This window comes from Orcinus orca, chromosome 1, assembly GCF_937001465.1.
Source record: "Orcinus orca chromosome 1, mOrcOrc1.1, whole genome shotgun sequence".
Classification (NCBI taxonomy): Eukaryota; Metazoa; Chordata; class Mammalia; order Artiodactyla; family Delphinidae; genus Orcinus; species Orcinus orca.
The window spans coordinates 3,431,954-3,454,338 of record NC_064559.1 but is presented as its reverse complement, the minus strand read 5'-3'; the positions used below and the strand labels follow the sequence as shown (position 1 = coordinate 3,454,338).

The window sequence follows — 22,385 nt, the reverse complement described above, 5'->3', positions numbered from 1 at the left end:
TATCTTTAGGTATGGAAAATCTTTTGTTAGTCTTCAGATCATTCTCACCAATAGGGTCTCTGTAAATAGTTGTAATTTTGGTTTGCCCATGGGAGTAGGTGAGCTCATGATCTTCCTACCTCTTGGCCTAATCTTGGTCACACCCCTGTTTATTTTTAAATTATCTGTATTTTAAAACTCTATGACATTACTGTTATTGCTTTATCCTGTTAATGTTCATTTAAGTTAACCACTTGTATATGATTTTCCATCTCTGAACTCCTATCCATTTTCTATCTTCTTAAATAATATCCTTTAGTGCTTTCTTTAATGTGTTTCTACTATGATTAATTTCCTCAATTTTTGTTGTCCAGAATCCTATGTGATTTTTAGCTATTTTCCCCTTGACTGAGAATGCTTAGCTAGCATTCATTTTATTTCAGAACTTCGAGGATACCATTCTATGTTTTCTGGCACTTCACAACCATTTTTTTCTGTGGAGAAGTTGGCAGAAGTCATTTTAATTGTGCTACTTTGAAGATATTTTGTCCTTTTTCTACTTCTGTTGCTTCCATAATTTGTTCTTTGTTCAATTTTCAGCAATTTTACTATGAAATGTGTGGATTTGCATTTTTTAATTAATAATTGTTTATTTTGCCTAAGGCCAATGGCTCTTCCTGATTCTGTAGGTTAGAGGCTTTATCAGGTTTTGAAAACTAACTGAATATTGCTGCTACCTATTCTTTTCTCTCCTGGTACTACTGTTATTCTTCATATTACCTCAATTCTGCTTTTACCCTCTCTTGTTTTTCATCTTTCCATCTCTCAGTGCTTCATTACAGATAATTCCTTGTAACCTATATTTTTCAGCTAATTTTCTATTTAGTTGACTTAGTCTGTTGTTATATCCTTTGAGTTTTTCATTTTTGTCATTGTGTTTTTTGGTTCTAGAATTTCCATTTAGTTCTTATCAACAATTTCTATTTCTTTGCTAAAATTCTAAATCTTGTGTTTTTTTTTTTTTTTTTTGCGGTACGCGGGCCTTTCACCGTTGTGGCCTCTCCCGTTGCGGAGCACAGGCTCCGGACGCGCAGGCCCAGCGGCCATGGCTCACGGGCCCAGCCGCTCCGCGGCATGTGGGATCCTCCCAGACCGGGGCACGAACCCATGTCCCCTGCATCGGCAGGTGGACTCTCAACCACTGCGCCACCAGAGAAGCCCTAAATCTTGTGTTTTATCTCCTCCAATATAATAAGCACAGTTATTTTAAAGTCTATATCTGGAGTTCCCAGGTGTTGTTTCTATTACCTGCTGTTTTCTGTCAGTTGTCATTCTTGTTGTCTTGTGTCCTCATGTACCTAGTCATTTTTTGTAGTGTCATAGGTATATATTTGGAATAGTAAAGATGTAATGTAAGGCCTAAGATGACATCATCTTTCTCCACAGTATGTACTCCTGCTTCTGAAGGCTCCTGGGTACTCTAGCAATTTAGGATTACCTTAGTCCAATTTCAGGGATTAAAATATCTGGAGGCAGAACTGTAGTCCCAGTGAAGATCTGTTTAACTTTATGTCACTCTTATTTCTAATATGCAGGTTTTTGGAGCCTCAACCCAAAGCCAGAGGGGATTATACCTTGATGGGGTCTGGATTCCTTTCCCTGTCCCTTTAGCCCTAATTATCACTTCAACTCCTTAGCCACTTAACCTTCCATTCTTGAATCACCACATGCTTACAGGAGAAAATTAGCTTCAAAAGTTGAGCCTCAGTCCTCCCCTAGAATCTGGTACATTCATGCTTCACCATCCTATTTGTGATCAGATGCCTTCATAGAGATTTCTTTATTTTGTCCTTGTTTCTTAGTTGTCTTCAGTGGGAGTGATTGGTCCAAACTACATAGTCTACCATCACCTGAGGCAGAAATCATTACCTTATGTTTTAGTAAATATTTTAACTCCACGCTAAAATAAAATATTCTTATTTATTTGTCAACAAGTCAAGCCTTTTCTTAAATGATTAATTTACTCGGCCTCTCATTTGATAAGTGAGGGAAAAGACAAAATTTTTCTACATATTTTGTGTATCATTTAAAATTATTATAATCACATAATTAGTTATACTGCTATTCTTAACATTATACTGACTAAAATACAATCATTTATTACATAATGTGCAAAAATTCCAAAATATTTTTTTTAATTATGAGGGTCAAGAAATTGTATATTTCTGTTAAAAGAGGTTTGAGAGAATTCCTCAGTCAAAAAAGGAGAGGGATGCTAATTTAGGGCCTTGAATGCCACATTAAAGGAATTGAGTGCATGGCAGGGTATTCAATATTGTCTCATTCTAGGAAATGTATGCCTAGGGATGAAATGGCCTTCTTTTACAACTGAGATTGAGAGGCAGGAAATGAGATCATTTTCATAAACTCCTTTGAATTTTCTTGTTACTTTTAGAATTTTTTTTTTTATAAAGAGTATTCTGGGGCAAAATGGATAAAGGAGGTTAAAAGTTTCAGACTTCCAGTTATAAAATAAATAAGTCATTGGGATGTAAAGTATAACACTGTGACTATAATTAATAATACTGTGTTGTATATTTGAAAGTTGCTGAGAGTAGATCTCTGCTTTTTGTTTGCTTTTTTTATTCCTCAGCAACCCTCAGGTGCCTGCACTCCAGCTGCTCCCTGATGTACTCCCCAGAGAGTAGATCTTAAAAGTCCTCATCACAAGAAAAAAATAAATGTAACTACATATGGGGATGGATGTTAATTAGACTTAATCTGGAGATCACTTCACAAAATATACTAATGTTGAATCATTTTATTGCACACCTGAAACTAATATAATATTATATGTCAATTATACATCAATTAAAGGAAAAAAATCTCCTGGCTTTCTTAGGTATTTAGGGCCAATTTCCCATAACTATATTCTGTTTTTGCAGGAGTCTCTTCTTTCATTTGAGTGAATGATACAAATTATTTTTAAAAAATTAAAAAACCTTAATGTTCAATATTTTCTGTTGGAACTTTAGTTTTGAATGTAATTAAAATAAGTGAAGAAAAAAGTTAAAAGAAAAAAAACAATAGGAAAAATGATTAGATTCCTATGAACAATAAAAATTAGTACATGTCTATAAATAAACATAAAACAGTAAAATTTTTTATTCATATGAATAAGATCCATATGAATAAAAAATTTGCTTAGCTTCCCAAAGTTGTTGGGATTTAAGAATTATAGAACACTTCCTAGAATGTAAAGGTAGTATCAAATGTTCAGGGACCATAGTTTTTTCTTCCCATGTAGCCTTGTGCTTTGGGGAAAGTAGACTAACCCTTGACACAGGAATGCTTTTATTACTTAGAACCACAAATATTTTTCCCAAAATGATTTGGGTCAGCCAGTCTTCAGGCTTCAATTCTTGATACTTCCTCATGTCTTTGACTTATTTAAAATCTCATTTATTATTGATCAAATATAGATGCTTTCATTTTTTACATGAGTATCCAATGGTGAAATTAATCATTTGATCAAAATATCAGAATCAATTAATAAAGGTATCAGTAAAAGATGAACCCCAGCAACTGCAGATAACCATTCAAGTTCTATTATCTGGAGTCATTTATAGTCTAAATGCAAATAACTTCTGACTTTATCTAAGAAACTCTGAGCATTTTCTTCCATATGACATTTCTCTAAATGAAAAAGACAAATAGCTAGAGGCTTGACTGGCACATTTTTCTTTTTAAAAATAATTATCTTTATACTGCACATAGCATGACACATAAGTAATTTTACTCTTACTGCGTACATTCTGATAATAATTCTGGTTATAAATTAGGGTGAACAATGGGGGGAGGTGGAAAACAAGTCATTGATAACCATATTATTTTAGATCTACTTATGCTATTGATTTTATTTGTTTCTTTATGAGTCATTTTTCTGACAGTAAATAAGAAATATTCCTTATTCAGTAAGTGGATTTCCATGTATGAAAGAAGCTGGCCAACTGGATGTTGCTGCTTGCATGGTATTCAGAGATGAGACCATCTGAAGACCCTGAGTAATCTTTTCCATCAATAGGATGGCCTGAGGATACAGAGGTTGGTGACAATATCTGATAGACCCTCACTTTCATCCTGAAATAAAGACTGGAGTATCACTGAGACCTTGCCATTTGAAGTGCAGCTCAGGCAACAGCAGCCACTTCTGATTTTTCTCTCTTTACTTGGGGATGGCTGGGAAGAAAGAAGAAGTCAGGTTTATCTGTGGGACAAGATTTCCTTTCAGACTTCTCCTCCGTTGTACCTGTGAAATAAAGGACAGGTCAGTTAGTAACTGCATTATATGACAAACACAATTTTTTAGAGTCAATCTGTACCACTAATTTTTATGAAGATTTTAATCCTCCTAAAGGATTAAAGGAAGAAAGTTTAGTTATTTACTTAGCTCCCTGTGTGCCTCCTGGGTAAAAATGTGTTAAAAAAAAAAATAGGAGGTGAGGCTCCAGCAGCTCATGGTGGAAGAGCAAAGGCTTTAGAACTACTTAACTCTGGAATTATCCATTCTTGCGATTCTCTGTCTAATCTGCAAAGGGTTGGGGGTTGGTTAAAATAAAAGAAAACAAAGAAGCTTGTTAGGTTGTTGTAATATTAATATCATGAGTCCATTGTCTTATAAAAAAATAAAATCAAGTGATGATCCCACAAATGAGAAAAATTGTTAGTTTTGAATTAGATATTTTTAGAAAACATGCATATAAAAAGTTAAGCTTGTTTGGTTTCAAAATTTAGATCAAGAGGTGTCTAAATTTGTCAGAGAGGAAGCAAGATGGTGGAGTAGAAGTACCTAAGCTCACCTCTTCTCATGAAAACATCAAAATCACAACTAACTGCTGAAAAACCATCAACAAAAAACCTGGAATCTACCAAAAAGATACTCTACTTTCATTTCAAAGACAAAAAAGCCACAATGAGACAGTAGGAGGGGTGCATATGTGATACAATCAAATACCATACTTTCCACAAACTGGAAAATAATTAAATCACAGAGGTTTTCCCACAGGAGTGAGAGTTCTGAGCCCCACATCAGGCATCCCAGCCTGGGGGTCTGGTATCAGGAGGAGGATCCCCAAGAGCATTTGGCTTTGAATGCAAATGGGATTTGATCACAGCAACTCCACAGGACTGGGGGAAACAGAAACTCAACTCTTGGAGGGCAAACGCAAGGTCTTGTGTGCACCAGGACCCCAGGGGAAAAAAGCAATGACTTCATAGGAACCTGGGCCAGACCTACTAGCTGGCCTTGGAGGGTCTTCTGGGGAGGTGGGGAAGGCTGTGGCTCACTGTGGGGACAAGGACACTGGTGGCAGAGGTACTGGGAGATATTCATGGACATGAGCTCTCCTGGAGGCTGCCATTTTGACACCAAGTCCTGGTACCACCCAACAGCCCGTAGGCTCCAGTGCTGGGATGTCTCAGGTCAAACAAACAATGGGGCAGGAACAAAGCCCCACCGATCAGCACACAGGCTGCCTAACGTCTTCCTGAGACCACAGCCCCCTCTAAACACACCCCTTGACACAGCCCTGGCCACCAGAGGGACAAGACCCAACTCCATTGACCAGAGGATAGGCACTGGTCCCTCCCACAAGGAAACCTGCCCAAGCCTCTTAGAACAGACTCAGTCACCAGGGAGCAGACATCAGAAGCAAGAGGAACTACAGTCCTACAGCCTACAGAATGGAGACTGCAAACTGAAAGCTAGACAAAATGAGATGGTAGAGGAATATGTTCCAGATGAAAGAACAAGATAAAACCTCAGAAGAACAACTAAGTGAAGTGGAGATAGGCAACATACCCACCCAAAAATTCAGAGTAATGATAGTAAAGATCATGCCAGATCTCGAAAAAGAATGGAGGAGTAGACCAAAAAGATACAAGAAATGTTTAACAAAGAGCTAGAAGACATAAAGAAAAAACAAACAGATTTGAACAATACAATAACTGCAATGAAAAATACACCAGAAGGAATCAATAGCAGAATAAATGAGGCAGAAAAAATGGATTAGTGAGCTGCAAGACAGACTGGTGGAAATCACTGTCACAGAACAGAATAATAATAAAAAAAAAAGAATGAAAAGAAATGAGGACAGTTTAAGACATCTAGGAGAACATTAAATGCACAGACATTAACATTATAGGTGTCCCACAAGGAGAAAAGAGAAAGAAAGGGCCAGAAAAGCTATTTTAAGAGATAATAGCTGAAAACATCCCTAATATGTGAAACAGTCAGCCAAGTCCAGGAAGTGCAGAGAGTCCCAGGCAGGATAAACCCAAGGAGGAGCACAGTGAGACACATATTAATCGAATTGACAAAAATTAAAGAAAGATAGAAAATATTAAAAGCAACAAGAAAAAAGCAACAAATAACATACAAGGGGATCCCCATAAGTTTCTACAGCAGAAACTCTGTAGACCAGAAGAGAGTGGCATGATATAGTTAAACCTATATATAGGTTTAAAGGGAAAAAGGGAAAAAACTATAACCAAGAAAACTCTACCCAGCAAGGCTCTTGTTCAGATATGATGGAGAAATCAAGCTTTACAGACAAGCAAAAGGTAAGAGAATTCAGCACCACCAAACCAGCTTTACAACCAATGCTAAAGGAACTTCTCTAGGCAGAAAAGAAAAGGCCACAACTAGAAACAAGAAAATTACAAGTGGAAAAGCTCACCATTAAAGGCAAACATACAGTAAAGGTAGGAAATCATACACACACAAATATGATATCAAAACGAGCAATCATGATAAGAGGAGAGGACAAGTGCAGAATATTGGACATGCATCTGAAATTTAAGAGACCAGTAACTTAAAACAATCTTGTTTATATAGAGACTGCTATATCAAAACCTGATGATAACTGCAAACCAAAAATCTACAATAGATATACAAACAAAAAAGAAAAAGGAATCCAAACACAACACTAAAGATAGTCTTTAAATCACCAGAGAAGAGACCAAAAGAGGAAGGGAAGAAAAAAGACCTACAAAAGTAAATCCAAAACAATTAACAAAATGGCAACAGGAACATACATTTCGATAATTACCTTAAACATAAATGGATTAAATGCTTCAGCCAGAGAACTTAGACTGGTTGAATGGATAGGAAAACAAGACTCAAAAATATGCATTCTATAAGAGACCCACTTCAGATCTAGGGACACATACAGACTGAAAGTGAGGGGATAGAAAGAGATATTCCATGCAAATGGAAATCAAAAGAAAGCTAGAGTAGCAATACTCATATCAGACAAAATAGACTTTAAAATAGAGACTGCTATAAGAGACAAAGAAGGACACTACATAATGATCAAGGGATCAGTCCAAGAGAAGACATAACAATTGTAAATATAGATGCACCCAACATAGGAACACCTCAATATATATGGGAAATGCTAACAGCCATAAAAGGAGAAATCAACAGTAACAAAATAATAGTGGGTTGGGGGACTTCCCTGGTGGTTCAGTAGTAAAGAATCTGCCTTCCAATCCAGGGGACAGAGGTTCAAGCCCTGGTTGGGGAACTAGGATCCCACATGCTGCAGGGCAGCTAAGCCCACATGCCACAACTACTGAGGTAGCGTGCCTTAACTAGAGAGCGTGTGTGCTGCAAACTACAGAGCTCACATGCTCTGGAGCCTGTGCACCACAAGTAGAGAAGAGAAAACCCGCATGCCACAACTAGAGAGAAGCCCGCACGCCGCAACAAAAGACCCCGCATGCCTCAGCGAACTAAGCGCAACTAACCTCAGCGCAACTAAGACCCAATGCAGCCAAAAAATAAATAAATGAATAAATAAATAAACAATAGTGGGGGACTTTAACACCCCACTTTCATCAATGAACAGATCATCCAGACAGAAAATCAATAAAGAAACACAGGCCTTAAATGACACATTAGAACAGATAGACTTAATTGATATTTATAGAGCATTCCATCCAAATGCAGCAGAATACACATTCTTTTCAAGTGCACATGGAATATTCTCCTGGATAGATCACATGCTGGGCTATAAAAACGCCTTCATAGATTTAAGAAAATTGAAATAATATCAAGCATCTTTTCCAACCACAACACTTTGAGACTAGAAATCAACCACAAGAAAAAAAGTACAAAAAAAAAATAACACAGGTGGAGCCTAAACAATATGCTACCAAACAACAAGTGGATCACTGAAAAAATCAAAGAAGAAATAAAAAACTGCCCAGAGACAAATGAAAATGAAAACATGATGATCCAAAACTTATGAGACACAGCAAAAGAAGTTCTAAGAGGAAAGTTTATAGCAATAAAATTGTACCCCACAAAAGAAGAAAAATCTTAAATAACCTAACCTTTCACGTAAAGCAACTGGAGAAAGAAGAACAAACAAAACCCAAAGTTAGTAAAAGGACAGATATCATAAAGACCAGAGCAGAAATAAATGAAATAGAAATGAAGAAAAGAATAGAAAAGATCAATGAAACTAAAAGCTAGTTCTTTAAAAAGATAAACAAAATTGATAAAGCTTTAGCCAGACCCATCAAGAAAAAGAGGGAGAGGGCTCAAATCAATAAAATTAGAAATGAAAAAGGAGAAGTTACAATGGACACCACAGAAATACAAAGGATCATAAGAGACTAGTACCAGCAACTATATGCCAATAAAATGGACAACCTAGGAGAAATGGACAAATTCTTAGAAAGGTAAATCTCCCAAGACTGAACCAGGAAGAAATAGGAAGTATGAACAGACCAATCACAGGTACTGAAATTGCAACTGTGATTTAAAAACTTCCAACAAACAAAAGTCCAAGAACGATGGCTTCAGAGGTGAATTCTATCAAACATTTAGAGAAGAGTTAACACCTATCCTTCTGAAACTATTCCAAAAAATCTCAGAGGAAGGAACACTCCCAAACTCATTCTATGAGTCCACCATCACCCTGATACCAAAACCAGACAAAGTTACCACAAGAAAAGAAAATTACAGGCCAATATCACTGATGAACATACGTGCGAAAATCCTCAACAAAATACTAGCAAAGTGAATCCAACAATACATTAAAAGGATCATACACCATGATCAAGTGAGATTTATTCCAGGGATGCAAGGATTTTTCAATATCTGCAAATTGAACATTGTGATACACCACATTAACAAAATGAAGAATAAAATCCATATGATCATCTCAGTAGATGCAGAAAAAACTTTTGACAAAATTCAACACCCATTTATGATAAAAACTCTCCAGAAAGAGGCATAGAGGGAAACTACCTCAACATAATAAAGGCCATATATGACAGACCCACAGCTAACATTGTGCCTAAAGATGAAAAGCTGAAATCATTTCCTCTAAGATCAGGAACAAGACAAGGATGTCCACTCTCTCCACTTTTATTCAACATAGTTTTGGAAGCCCTAGCTAAAAATAAACTCAAAACAGATTAAAGGCCTACATGTAAGGTTGTATACCATAAAACTGTTAGAGGAATATGTAGGCGAACCAACTTTGACATAAATCACCACAGTATCTTTGTTGATCCACCTCCTAGAGTAATGGAAAAAAAAACAAAAAATAAACAAATGAGACAATTAAACTCAAATGCTTTTGCACAGCAAATGAAACCATAAATAAAATGATAAGATGACCCACAGAATGGGAAAAAATATTTGCAAACAGTGTGACTGACAATGGATTAATCTCCAAAATTTACAAACAGCTCATGCGGCTCAATATCAAAAAATTAAACAAACCAATCAAAAAATGGGCAGAAGACCTAAATAGACATTTCTCCACAGAAGACATAATGATGGCCAAGAGGCACATGAAAAGATGCTCAACATCACTAATTATTAGAGAAATGCAAATCAAAACTACAGTGAGATATCACCTCACACCAGTCAGAATGGACATCATCAAAAAGTCTACAAACAATAACTGCTGGAGAGGGTGTGGAGAAAAGGGAACTCTCCTACACTGTTGGTGGGAATGTAACTTTGTTACAGCCACTATGGAGAACAGTCTGAATGTTCCTTAAGAAACTAAAAATAGAGCTACCATATGACCCAGCAATCCCACTCCTGGGCATATATCCCAAGAAAAACATGGTCCAAAAGGATACATGCACCCCAATGTTCATTGTGGTGCTGTTTACAATAACCAAGACATGGAAGCAACCTAAATATCCATTGAAAGATGAATGAATAAAGATGTGGTACATATATACAATGGAATATTACTCAGCCATTAAAAAGGAAGAAATAATACCTTTTGCAGCAACATGGATGGACCTGGAGATTATCATACTAAGTGAAGTAAATCAGATAGAGAAAGAGAAATATCATATGATGTCACTTATATGCAGAATTTAAAAAGAAAGATACCAATGAACTTATTTACAAAACAGAAACAGACTCACATACTTAGAAAACAAACTTATGGTTACCAAATGGGAAAGGTTGGGGGGAGAGAGAAAATAGGAGGTTGGGATTAACATATACACACTACTATCTATAAAATAGATAATCAACCAGGACCTACTGTATAGCACAGGGAAATCTACTCAATACTCTGGAATAACCTATTTGGGAAAAGAATCTGAAAAAGAATAGATATATGTATATGTGTAAGCTAATCACTTTGTTGTACACCTGAAACTAACACAACAATGTAAATCAACTATATTGCAATACAAAATAAAAATTAAAAATAAAAATAGGGCTCCCCTGGTGGCGCAGTGGTTGAGAATCTGCCTGCCAATGCAGGGGACACGGGTTCGAGACCTGATCTGGGAAGATCCCACATGCCGCGGAGCAACTAGGCCCGTGAGCCACAACTACTGAGCCTGCACATCTGGAGTTTGTGCTCCGCAATAAGAGAGGCTGTGACAGTGAGAAGCCCGCTCATCACAATGAAGAATGGCCCCCACTCGCTGCAACTAGAGAAAGCCCTCACACAGAAACAAAGACTCAACACAGCCAAAAATAAATAAATTAATTAATTAATTTAAAAAAATATGTCAACTTAATTAGAAAAGTAATTTGTTAAATTTAAATAAATAAATAAATAAATAAATAAAAATAAGGGAATTCCCTGGTGGTCCAGTGGTTAGGTCTCTGTGCTTCCACTGCATGGGTCACAGGTTTGATCCCTGGTTGGGTAACTAAGTTCCCACATGCCATGTGGTGTGGCCAAAAAATAAAAATAATAAAAATAAAAATTACTATATATTAGATCTTCCTCTTAATTTTTGATCAATTTTAATAACTAGATAAATGACCACATTTTAAGTTAGGCTTATATAAACTTCCTAGAACTAGTAGAAGAGTTTTAAGGTTTGAGTTTTTTAGGCTGTTTGGTTTAAGAGAATGAGCATGAAATTTGGAGTAAAATGTTGGCCTCAGGTTATCACTTAATTTTATGTGATCTTGGCAAGTCACTTAACCTCCCTTCTGGCTCCACTTTTTTCCAATTCTACAATGGGTATAACACTTTGTGTGATTTTTGTGAAAATCAAAAGAATCATTTATAAAAATACTATGTAAACTGTAAAGTTTTGTGTTAGTTTTCCTACTAATATTGGGGTGGCCAAAAAGTTTCTTCGGGGTTTTCTGTAAGACTTTACTTTTACTTTTTGGCCAACCCCGTATGTGGAAAGCATTCTCCTTGACTTGGCTGGTAAGCCAGAAACTTACTGATGTCTTGGCTCCTTCAGGCAGGTACAATAATGTTAGGAAGCAAGGATGGCTACACAGCCCTCAGATATGTCATGTCATACTGCCTAGCTTTTCAAATTAGTCAGTGAACCTAAGTCTGACATTAGCTCTCAGAAAGTTTTACTTTTTCAGGCTCAGAGGTCTTGTTTGATTTTTCTGTCTGTCCAGGAAATTCATGATTTGCATCTCACTAAGATAAAACACATGCATCCTGGAATATTTGTAAACCAAGTAGGAACTGAGATAATTTTAGACCCAGAAATAAGAAACAATCCAAACAGAAATGGGATACACTATGGAATTCTAAGTACTAACTCACTCTTTCATGTTGAACATGGCTTCCCTTCTTCTTTCCTGGAATGCCATCTGAAAAGTCCCTTTGTGCCTCTGAACCAATTAGTGGAAGAAATCTTAGACTAGTGGAGCTTGGTACCTAGAAGCCATAAACAAGGAGTTAGACATACTTAAAGTGCTAACTTCTGTAATGTGAATTCAAGGGTGAGGGATAGGGAGTGAGAAGATTCAACTGCTTTAAAATATACCTACCTTCCCAGGAGCCCACTATTAATTCTGATACTTTACCCTTAGCATCATCTGTAGTTTAAGTGTTTGATACCTGTAATAGGTATCAACATGTTCTTGGGAAAGAGAATTAACATTTTAAGAAACAATAGGTTAAGATTAAGTTGTAATATTTTGTCTTTGGTTTATTATTCTTGGTTAATTCTTTAATTTAACAGGTTATCTGGGTTGGAGACTTGAAGGATGAATAGGGATTTGGAGGGAAACAAGTGGTGGATGAGTTATGGGCAGAGGGGCAGCACAGGCAAAGTCACAGAAGAGGAAAGAACAGTGATGCTTAAGGAATGGTAAGTAATTTAGCATAGCTGGAGTATAGGGTACGTGGGAGAATGTGGTGGAAAGTGGGGTCATACAGTTCAGGCAGAGATCAGATCATGAGAGGTTTGTATGCCAGGCTAAAGGCATCTGGATTTTACCCTCTAGGTGATGAAGAGCCAGGGTAAAGTTTGAAATAGTTTTCTGTAGTATTGTTTAGTGTGGAATGACAGAGACAAGTGGTCAAGGCCATTGACAAACAGAACTGAAGACTTCTCTGGGATCGGACACAACATGTTTATGGAAGCATCATTCTGCTTGGTTATGTGATTTTCTCCAACCTTGCTTTTTAGCCCAGGGTCAGGGATGAGATGTCAGATTCCCTATTGTTCTGTAACCACTCTACTCTTAGATACCTCCAACTCACCCTATATATAGGCAGAGAACCAAAAACAATCCCTGCCTCTCTGTTTTCAGTCATGAAACCTTCCAAGGCATGTCTTCGAATCTGCAAAGCAGAGGAGTGAATGTTTAAGCAAAAGGGCACATTACATCAGTGGCAAAATTCCTGGATTCAAATTCTGTCACTTACTAGCTGCATGATCTTAAGCAAATTCTTTCCCTGTTGATGAGTTATGAGGATCAAATGCACATAGTGATGTGCTACTTAAATGTGAGTTAGTGCTATTGTTTTATTATTACTAATAACAATATGTCAAAAAGAAATTAAGAGAAAAGAAGTGAATTGATAAATATTACACAATTGAGAATGAAAAGGAATGGGCAAAACAAAATTGCTAGTAGAAATCAGAGATTCCTTAGTAAAAGGTATTTTACCTCAAGCATTAACTCTTTGTTATTTTACCAACAAACTGAGAAGATAAAGTTGTGGTAAGAAGAGGGCATTCAGTTGTTTCAAGAGCTTTAAAACATTTCTAAAGACTTCCCCAAATTTATTTAATATTTCAGTTAAATTACTTAAAAATTTATCTCTTCAAATTGGAAGAAAATATTAAAAGTGAATACCAATCTTTATTTTTAGGTTGTGCTATTCAACAAAATTGAGGAATTTTTATATGCTATACATGTATCTTTGCCCATAAAGAGCTTATGATTTATTGGTGGAGGTGAGAAGCAAGAGTAAGTATACCAATAATTCTAGTTCAGTGTAGAACATGGTAAGCGAACATGTTATGAGACACAAAGCAAGAAGAGATTGGGGCCTTTGGGAAAAGTGGAATTAACATTTATTGAGTACCTACGATGTACCTCATATATATTTTCTCATTTAATCCTCACAAGAACTCTTTGAAGGATTAGATTATTAGTTATTAGAGAAAATAACATCTAAGATTAAACCTAAGTCTGTTACATTCCACAGCCAGTCCCTTTCCTGCCTGTCAGCCTGTCCTCTGGGAGAAACTGAGTTCCGTTTGGACAGAAAGCTAGGGTTTATAAAAATTGTTTCATTTGGAAAGTGTTAAATATTTATTAAACATGAAGTTGATGCTGTGAAAGAATAATGACATAATGAACACTGCTCTGTTTTACAAATTGGAACAATACCCTCAACTTTGAGGTTTTCAGTGTGCCATTCCCAGTCCTTTTCATCTGCTCTCAAACATAATCTGAATGTTATATTCTTAATTCTCTTGCTTTTATTTATACAATTTTACCTTTTATGCTTTTTGCCAAAACAATATTTTATTTAGTTTTTCCTCTCCTCTATTTTTATCTAAATGAAATCGCTATGTATGTATTCTTATGCAAAACTTTTCTCATTCAATAGTATGTCTCAAACACTCATTTGTGTAGGTGAGTGCTATTCTAGTCCATTTAGTTTTACTGTGCCATAGTATTTCAATTTATAAATATGCCATAATTTAGTTACCAGTTATACTGTTGATGAGCATTTAGGCTGCTTTCAGGTTTTTGCTGTTACAAACAATACTGCTCTGAGCTCTCTTGTTCCTGCCTCCCAAACACATGCTCAAGAATTTCTACTCAGCAGAGTATGCTTATTTTCAACTTTACTAGATAATGCCTGTCACATAATTTTCCAAAGTGATTCTAGCAGTTTACACTATTTCCACTAGCAGATTATTGTTCTGATTGTTCCAAATGCACACCAATTGTCAGACTTTTTGATATTTGCCAAGTTGGTGGCTGTAAAATGCTATCTTATAATATTATTGATGTGCATTTCCATGATTACTAATGAGGCTGAGCATCTTTTCATGTATTTATTGGTAATTTTTTTTCCTTTTGTGAAGCATCTATTCAAGTATTTGACTCTTTTTTAAATTGGACTACCTTTTCTACTTACTGATTTTTTCCTATTCTGGATACTAATACATTGTCAGTTACAGAGTAGGATGGACTTTGACAGAGAGAGATCATGGATATGGCAAGGGTAGACCAGGTGGACTATAGGGATAGAATACTGAGAAAAATGTTCAGGAAAACAACAATTAGTCTGATTTACAGAGGGTTGGGCAACTGTAGGTTAGAAATGGGAGAAAAGTTTGGTTTGTATTGTTGAAAATCTTGAGGAAATCCATTTTAATTAATTAATGCCAGACCTTAGCCTAAAGACTCATGCTATATCCGTTTTTTAGAAATTTTAGAAATTGAAATAGAATAAATAACAGTGTACATTTCTCTCCTGTTTCTGCACGGAAGAAAAGTGTGTCTATCTGTGATAAGCAGAATAATGGTAACCGAAGATATTCACACCCTACTCCTCTCACCTGGAATCTGTGAATATATTGCCTCACTTGGCGAAAGAGACTTTGCAGATGTGGCTAAGGTTAAGAACCTTGTGATGGATTATCCAGGTGGGCCCAATCTAGTCACAGGAATTTTTAAAAGCAGAGAATATTTCCCACTGGTCAGAGAGACATGTGACCACAGAAGAATGGGCAGAGAGTTGCAACATTTCTGGCTTTGAAGATGAAGGAAGGGGACCACAAACTAAGGAGTATGAGATTCTCCCCTAGAGCCTCCAGAAAGGAAACAGCTCTGGCAACACCAGTAAAACCAGAGTCAGACTTTTGATCTACAGAACTGTGAAATAACTAATTTGTATTGTTTAAGCCACCAAGTTTGCAGGGATATGTAACAGCAGCGATAGAAAACGAATACACTGGGCACATCTAAATTCAAAAAAGCAAAAGCAAAAGTTTTTGTTTGTTTGTTTTTTAAGGTTACCTTGGGAGAAGAAAGAGAGTTAAAATACTTAAAATCATGTTCCACTTCAAAGGTCTTAGGAGGTGTACGCTTGAAGAGCAAAGACATCGAGCTCATTTTTTCCCATCTGCATATAAAGATACACATACACACATACACACAAAAACAGTTAAGGACATGCCCACGCCTTTTATTTTCTGCCTAATCAGCAAGTATCCATCATGTACTTCTTTGTCTGGGCCTCCAAATTCTCTTGGCTCCCATGGCACCAGTCCTAACCATGTGACCTTTGCACTTAACTCTTATTCCACTTGGCTTCCCAGATTTCCCTCCAAAGAAACCACAGAGATGTCTACTAAACCTGAACATTCCATGTAGTTAAATTCATTAATAGCCATTGGGGGGGAAAAAGAACAGTATAGTAAGGATGAGGAAATCTCTGGTATAAAACCAAAGTTTGATTTTTTTTTGTGACTCAGGTCAGCTCCCACTATAGTTAAAACTTACTTATGCATATATTTTAAAAGTTATAACCAAGTATTAAAACATTTTTTAAAGATAATAAGTAGTATGTTCTAAAATGCAGTACTTGTACAGAAGAAGGCCTGATTTGCTACACACAAGACATAATTATTTACTTATAACAAAATGTGAACACATATCCTACTTTAAGCTATCCCAAATATATCATATCATTTCAAACTTCTGTATCTATCATTTACATCTCTTGCGTCTGCTTGTAATGTTCTCCACTAGTCATTCTTTTTTTGTTCCACAATATCTTTTGAGTGCCTACTTTGTGCTAAGTACTGAACTAAGAACTGGGTATATAAAGATGTATAAAACATGGTTCTTGTCCTCAAGGAACTCAGAGAATAATGAAGGAATGCATATTAACAAAATTAGAATATAGTGTTTTCAGTACTAAGATACATGGATGCTCAAGGCTCAGCAATTACCCGAGGAGATTGATCAACTTTGCTTGGTGAACTTTATCATATCCTGATGAGTCTTGGCTCTACTATACCACCTCTTACATTTTAGCCAGACTTCTTCCCCAGTGTTCCTTACTGCCCAGCTAAGGCAAGCCTTGAACACTGCAGTGGGATTTTGGCAGTCATTTGGAACCCTTGTTAATTGTTCCCAAACTGTTCCTGTTTTGCACCACATTCTGTGTGGTTTGTGACTCAGCTTCAATTCCTATTTACAGCCATTCTACCAACTTTTGGACTAGATGACGGCATTGTGTCTCCCCAGCTTTGACCCACTTAGGATTTCCCTAAAAGACCTTATTTAAGACAGTCCTCTCTGATTCTTCACACTTTGGACTCATCTTGTTAGCTATTCCAGCTCTGGTCTGCTGGATATTACCAGTCTAGGCAGTCTGGTCCTGTGAGGGCTAGACATTTAGACATCTATAATCTAGGTCTGAGCTTTGCTGATGTTGAAAGCTCAAATGAGCACCAATCTCTTCCATTATAACAAAGATTCAGCCATGGTCAAAACCAGGACTGAGCTTTGCAAAAGCATAAAACACATTTTGACCAATATTTTATTCTTTACTGGAGGACTATCCTCCCTCCCCTATGCCTTTAAGCATGCTCAAGTCTCCCCCACAAACAATCAAACACATGAAACAAACTATTCTTCATCCTTACAGCTATTTGACTTCCTTGCAAAGTAATCTATACTGTCATCACCTCATGTCTCTTATTTATTTCTCAACCAAGACAATGTGAATTTTTACCCATCATTCTTTGAAATTTTACTCTCTAGAATCATCAGTGACCTTTCAGCTGACAGACATGCCCAAACCAGTGTTTACTGTTCTCTTGTCCTATGTGACCTTCACTGCCACATTCTACAAAGGTGTCCTCTCTACCAATTTTCTTATTCTCTCCTCCCTTGATTTCCATCACACCACTTGTTTATGACTTTCAACATGTTGGCTACTCCTTCTTAATGTTTTTCACTGTTTTTTCTTCCTTGGCCTGCTCTTTACAGGCTATTTCTTGATTTCTTCCTCAGTTTTCTGTTTTTTTTTTTCCTCACTCTATACACAGGACATAAGTGACTTTTCCACATTGAAAATACTACTGTGCTGATGACACCAAAATCTTTACCTATAAGTCTGACCTCTTTTGGGAGCTCCAAACAGATCTCACTGCTCATTAAATATATCCACTTGGAAGTCCCACAAACACCTCAGACTTAAACCTGTGCAAAACCAAACTTACCACCTTTTTCTTCAGACCTGCTCTTCCCCTTAGGTATTCTGTCACAGTGATTTCCGTAAAGTTAAAAATCCTTATGTTGGCCCATAAAAGTCTTACTGTGCTTTGGCCCCTATAGACTTTTCTCATTTTATTTCCTACTATATCCTCCCTAATTACTCCCTGGACTCCAAGCCTTGAAAGACTAACATAGTCTTTCACTGTTTAGTGCCTTTGCTTAAGCAATTGCCTCTTTGGTCTTTGTTTGATTAAATCCTATGTATCACAGCATCATGTAGTTTAATTTCATCTTCGGGAAACCAAATGCTCTTACCTTTGCCGGTCAAATACCAGAGGATATTCATATTTTTGCTTCTTCTCTGTGAACTTGCTTTCTTCTTTTATTTCTATGGGATATTCATTAACATCACAAGGCAAAATAACATCACTTGTCTGTGATATTTCAAAGATTCTTCGCTGTCCAAAATATCCACAGTAATGACCATTGAGAGCATGCCAGAGCCTGAGGAAAGGCAAAAGTAGGGAGAAGAACATAACTGGAATTCAGTAGAAGTTATTCTGTTTATTAGATCATTTATGTAGATTTTCACTGGCCCAACAGGTATTTTAAACTTGGGTCCAGGACTCTTCCTATTAAATATATGGAGCTAATCATAACATAAACATTTTTATCAGTTAGAATTCTAATCTACAACAATTTTGGAAATGTCAATTTAAATCTATACTTATGATAATCATTTATTAAACCCAGAAGACAAGAAATAGATTTTTCCCAAAATAACAACACTTGTTCAACCTCATCATGTTGACTTGTCAGTTGAATTAAGCTGTAGAATGGGTCATATCTCAGCTGTCTACTTTCTGTATCAGCATCAATAGAACTCATGAGAGAAGATAGCTACTAATGGTTTCACTCTTACCAAAATCATCTCAACCTCCGTCTACATTTCCTACTATTGTGGAAACACCATACTATTTTTTACAACTGAGTTCTGCAATAAAGTGGGAGAAAAAGTGGTTCTTTATACATATGCATTATGTCACTCCAAGAAGTCCTTCTAAATAGCCCACATGGTTTAAAGTCATACAGAATGTCATTAGCAGGAGTATGTGCTAATACATAAATAAGACAAATAAATTATTGTTTGGCAGATCTTCTGTTTCTGTCTTGATTTCAAGCTTAAAATTGCATTTGATGGAAACAATCATAATGTGCCTGCCTCAATGACCCAGAAGAAAAATAATAATCTAAATGAACAACCTAAATGAATTAGATTTAGAGGAGAATAATCGAAATGAATTAAGAGTAGACTCCACAAAGTACAAGTGGTATCCCAGATCAAAGAGGTAGGCACTGAGGAGTAGGTAAAACAGAGGTATCCAGTCAGGAAACCTCACACCTGACAGTGTCCTGAGAATGTACCATTCCTTCCATATTTCAATTCCCCAATGCTACATAGGTGTTTTCATGGACTTCCCAGAGGCTTGACCAAAGTGAAATGGACTAGCCCTTTCAACACAGAAGTTAGAGGGGTAAGGGACTAACTTTAGGACAACCCTAAATTCATTCTGCTGGAGGCAAGGACTGAAGTAACGTTTGGTCTCCTTGTTTTGTGGTGTTTCCTACTCCATGTGAAACTCTCCCAAGTGACTGATCCTATCTCTCAGCCTGAATTTCTGAGCCTCAGATATGGATCCTTAGCCCTTTCTATCCTCTGTCCCAGAGCTAAGCTTTTATTATGCTTTTTCCTATTACAAAATCAACCTTTTTGACAAACAAGAGTTAGAGTGTTAAAACTGCCTACTCCTTTAGAAAGTGACAGCAAGTTTTAGCAGAAGGACTTATTTATGAAGAGAACTGTATTCTGAGATAGCTACTAATAGAGCTAGGTTTTTTGAACTGAGTATTTAGGGATAACTTCACTTGAAGGAATTGTAAGAGTAATTTCTCCATACCAAGGATAACTGGTTTGAGCAGGAAATGCTTATAACAACAGAAGTGTGCACACATGTAACATGGGGAGTGTGTGTGTGCGTGTTTGTGCATTACAGTGCCCAAGTAACACTTCTGATGACAGGTAGCTGAAAATAAGCTGGAGCAGAGACTCAAGGGACAGAGTTGTGAAAAACATCTATAATAATTACATGTAATTTTCATGTCAATTCATTTTTTCTACGAATAAAACAACAGATCTCCTCTTTGACAGAGCAAACAGTTCTGTTTGCCCTCAAATAAGACCTTACCCCAAAGATTCACCTTGAACTCAACATTTCTAAGTTTTTCATCTTTCCACATTGCAAATATTTTCCTTTTTTATTTTAATGTCTCCTCTCTCAATGAATGGCACCAATATTCACCTAGTTTTATAATGCCAGGAGTCATTCTTGACATCTATCTCTTACCTTCTCTGTCAGTTAAAGTTCACATCTTCTGGATTTTACCTCCTAGATAGTTCTCAAATGCAAAATATTTATTCCCAGCACTGTTACCACTCCCCTAGTTCATGCCACTATATTCACCACAGACATCTAACTAGTCTCTTTGTTCTCACTTTTGCTGCTCCAAAATGCATTCTCCACACACTTTCATTTTTTAAATGTAATTCAAATTATGTTAGTCACCCACTTAAAATCCTTTGGTGGCTATTTATTTCAAGGTGAAGATCCAAACCCTGAACAATGTCTGCTACATGCTACATGGACTTGTCCCTGTCTAAATCACCAGCCTCAAGCTCATACAGCTAGCTAAAATCTTTTGAATTTCAGACCAGAGTCATTCATGCAACATAAAATTTTTCATCTTCATTATGTTTAAACTCTCTAAAATACTTTGAAGCCTCTTTATCTCTCTTGGTCTTATGTAACTTTATGCCCTTAAAAGAACAATTCATCATCATGATTTTTTAAATGTAATTTAAAAAAAATTTATTTTATAATGATGTATAGTTGATTAACAATTTTGTGTTGGTTTCAGGTGTACAATAGAGTGATTCCGTTTTACATATACATGCATCTATTCTTTTTCAAATTATTTTCCCATTTAGGTTTTTACAGAGTTTGGGCAGAGCTCCCTGTGCTATGAACTAGGCCCTTGTTGGTTACCTGTTTTGAATATAGCAGTGTGTACTATCAATCGCAAATTCCCGATCTATCCCTCCCCCCTCCCCTCCTCCCTGGTAACCAGAGGTTCATTCTCTAAGTCTGAGTCTGTTTCTGTTTTGTAAATAAGTTCATTGGTATCTTTTTTTTTTTTTTAGATTCTGCATGTAAGCAATATCATGTGATATTTTTCTCTGTCTGACTTACTTCAGTTAGTATGATAATCTCCAGGTCCATCCATGTTGCTGCAAGAGGCATTATTTCTTTCTTTTTAATGGCTGAGTAATATTCCATTGTATATATGTTCCACATCTTCTTTATCCATTCATCTGTCAATGGATATTTAGGTTGCTTCCATGTCTTGCCTATTGTAAACAGTGCTGCAATGAACACTGTGGTGCATGTATCCTTTCAGACCATGTTTTTCTCAGGATATATGCCCAGGAGTGGGATTGCTCGGTCATATGGCAGCTCAATTTTTAGTTTCTTCAGTAATCTCCTTACTGTTCTCTATAGTGGCTGTACCAATTTACATTCCCACCAACAGTGTAGGAGGGTTCCCTTTTCCCCTCTCCAGCATTTGCTATTTGTAGACTTTTTGATGATGGCCATTCTGACTGGTGTAAGGTGATATCTTATTGCAGTTTTGATTTACATTTCTCTAATAATTAGTGATGCTGAGCATCTTTTCATGTACCTCTTGGCCATTTGTATGTCTTCTGTGGAGAAATGTCTATTTAGATCTTCTGCCCATTTTTTGATTGGTTTAATTTTTTTGATATTGAGCCACATGAGCTGTTTGCAAATTTTGGAGATTAATCTGTTGTCGGTCACATTATTTACAAATATTTTCTCCCATTCTGTGGGTCATCTTATCATTTTGTTTATGTCTTCCTTTGGTGTTCAAAGCTTTTGAGTTTAATTAAGTCCCCCTTGTTTATGTTTTTTTCCATTACTTCAGGAGACAGATTGAAAAAGATATTGCTGCGATTTATGTCAAAGAGTGTTCTGCCTATATTTTCCTCTGAGAGTTTTATAGTATCCAGTCTTATATTTAGCTCTTTAATCCATTTGGGGTTTATTTTTGTATATGGTGTTAAAGAAAGTTCTAATTTTTCACATGTAGCTGTCCAGTTTTCCCAGAACCATGTATTGAAGAGACTGTCTTTTCTCCATTGTATATTCTTGCCTCCTTTTTCATAGGTGAATAGACCAGAGGTGCATGGGTTTAGTTCTGGGCTTTCTATCCTGTTACATTGATCTATATTTCTGTTTTTGTGCCAGTA

The 22,385-nt window shown here is 36.5% G+C and overlaps 1 protein-coding gene across 2 annotated transcripts in view; it reads right to left on the bottom strand.

The window, feature by feature from the left end:
- Nucleotides 1-4,075: 4,075 nt before the first annotated feature.
- The window catches only part of WDR64 (WD repeat domain 64), a 150,160-nt gene continuing 131,850 nt past the window's right edge, over nucleotides 4,076-22,385 (bottom strand). For both annotated transcript variants that reach the window (XM_033412389.2, XM_004283489.2), the window contains 5 exons: nucleotides 18,314-18,502; nucleotides 15,788-15,893; nucleotides 13,005-13,085; nucleotides 12,060-12,173; nucleotides 4,076-4,288 (listed from right to left, as the gene is read on the bottom strand). In XM_033412389.2, coding sequence (XP_033268280.1) covers nucleotides 4,205-4,288; nucleotides 12,060-12,173; nucleotides 13,005-13,085; nucleotides 15,788-15,893; nucleotides 18,314-18,502 — 574 coding nt within the window. In that variant the 3' untranslated portion in view covers nucleotides 4,076-4,204. The remainder of the gene's footprint in view (nucleotides 4,289-12,059; nucleotides 12,174-13,004; nucleotides 13,086-15,787; nucleotides 15,894-18,313; nucleotides 18,503-22,385) is intronic.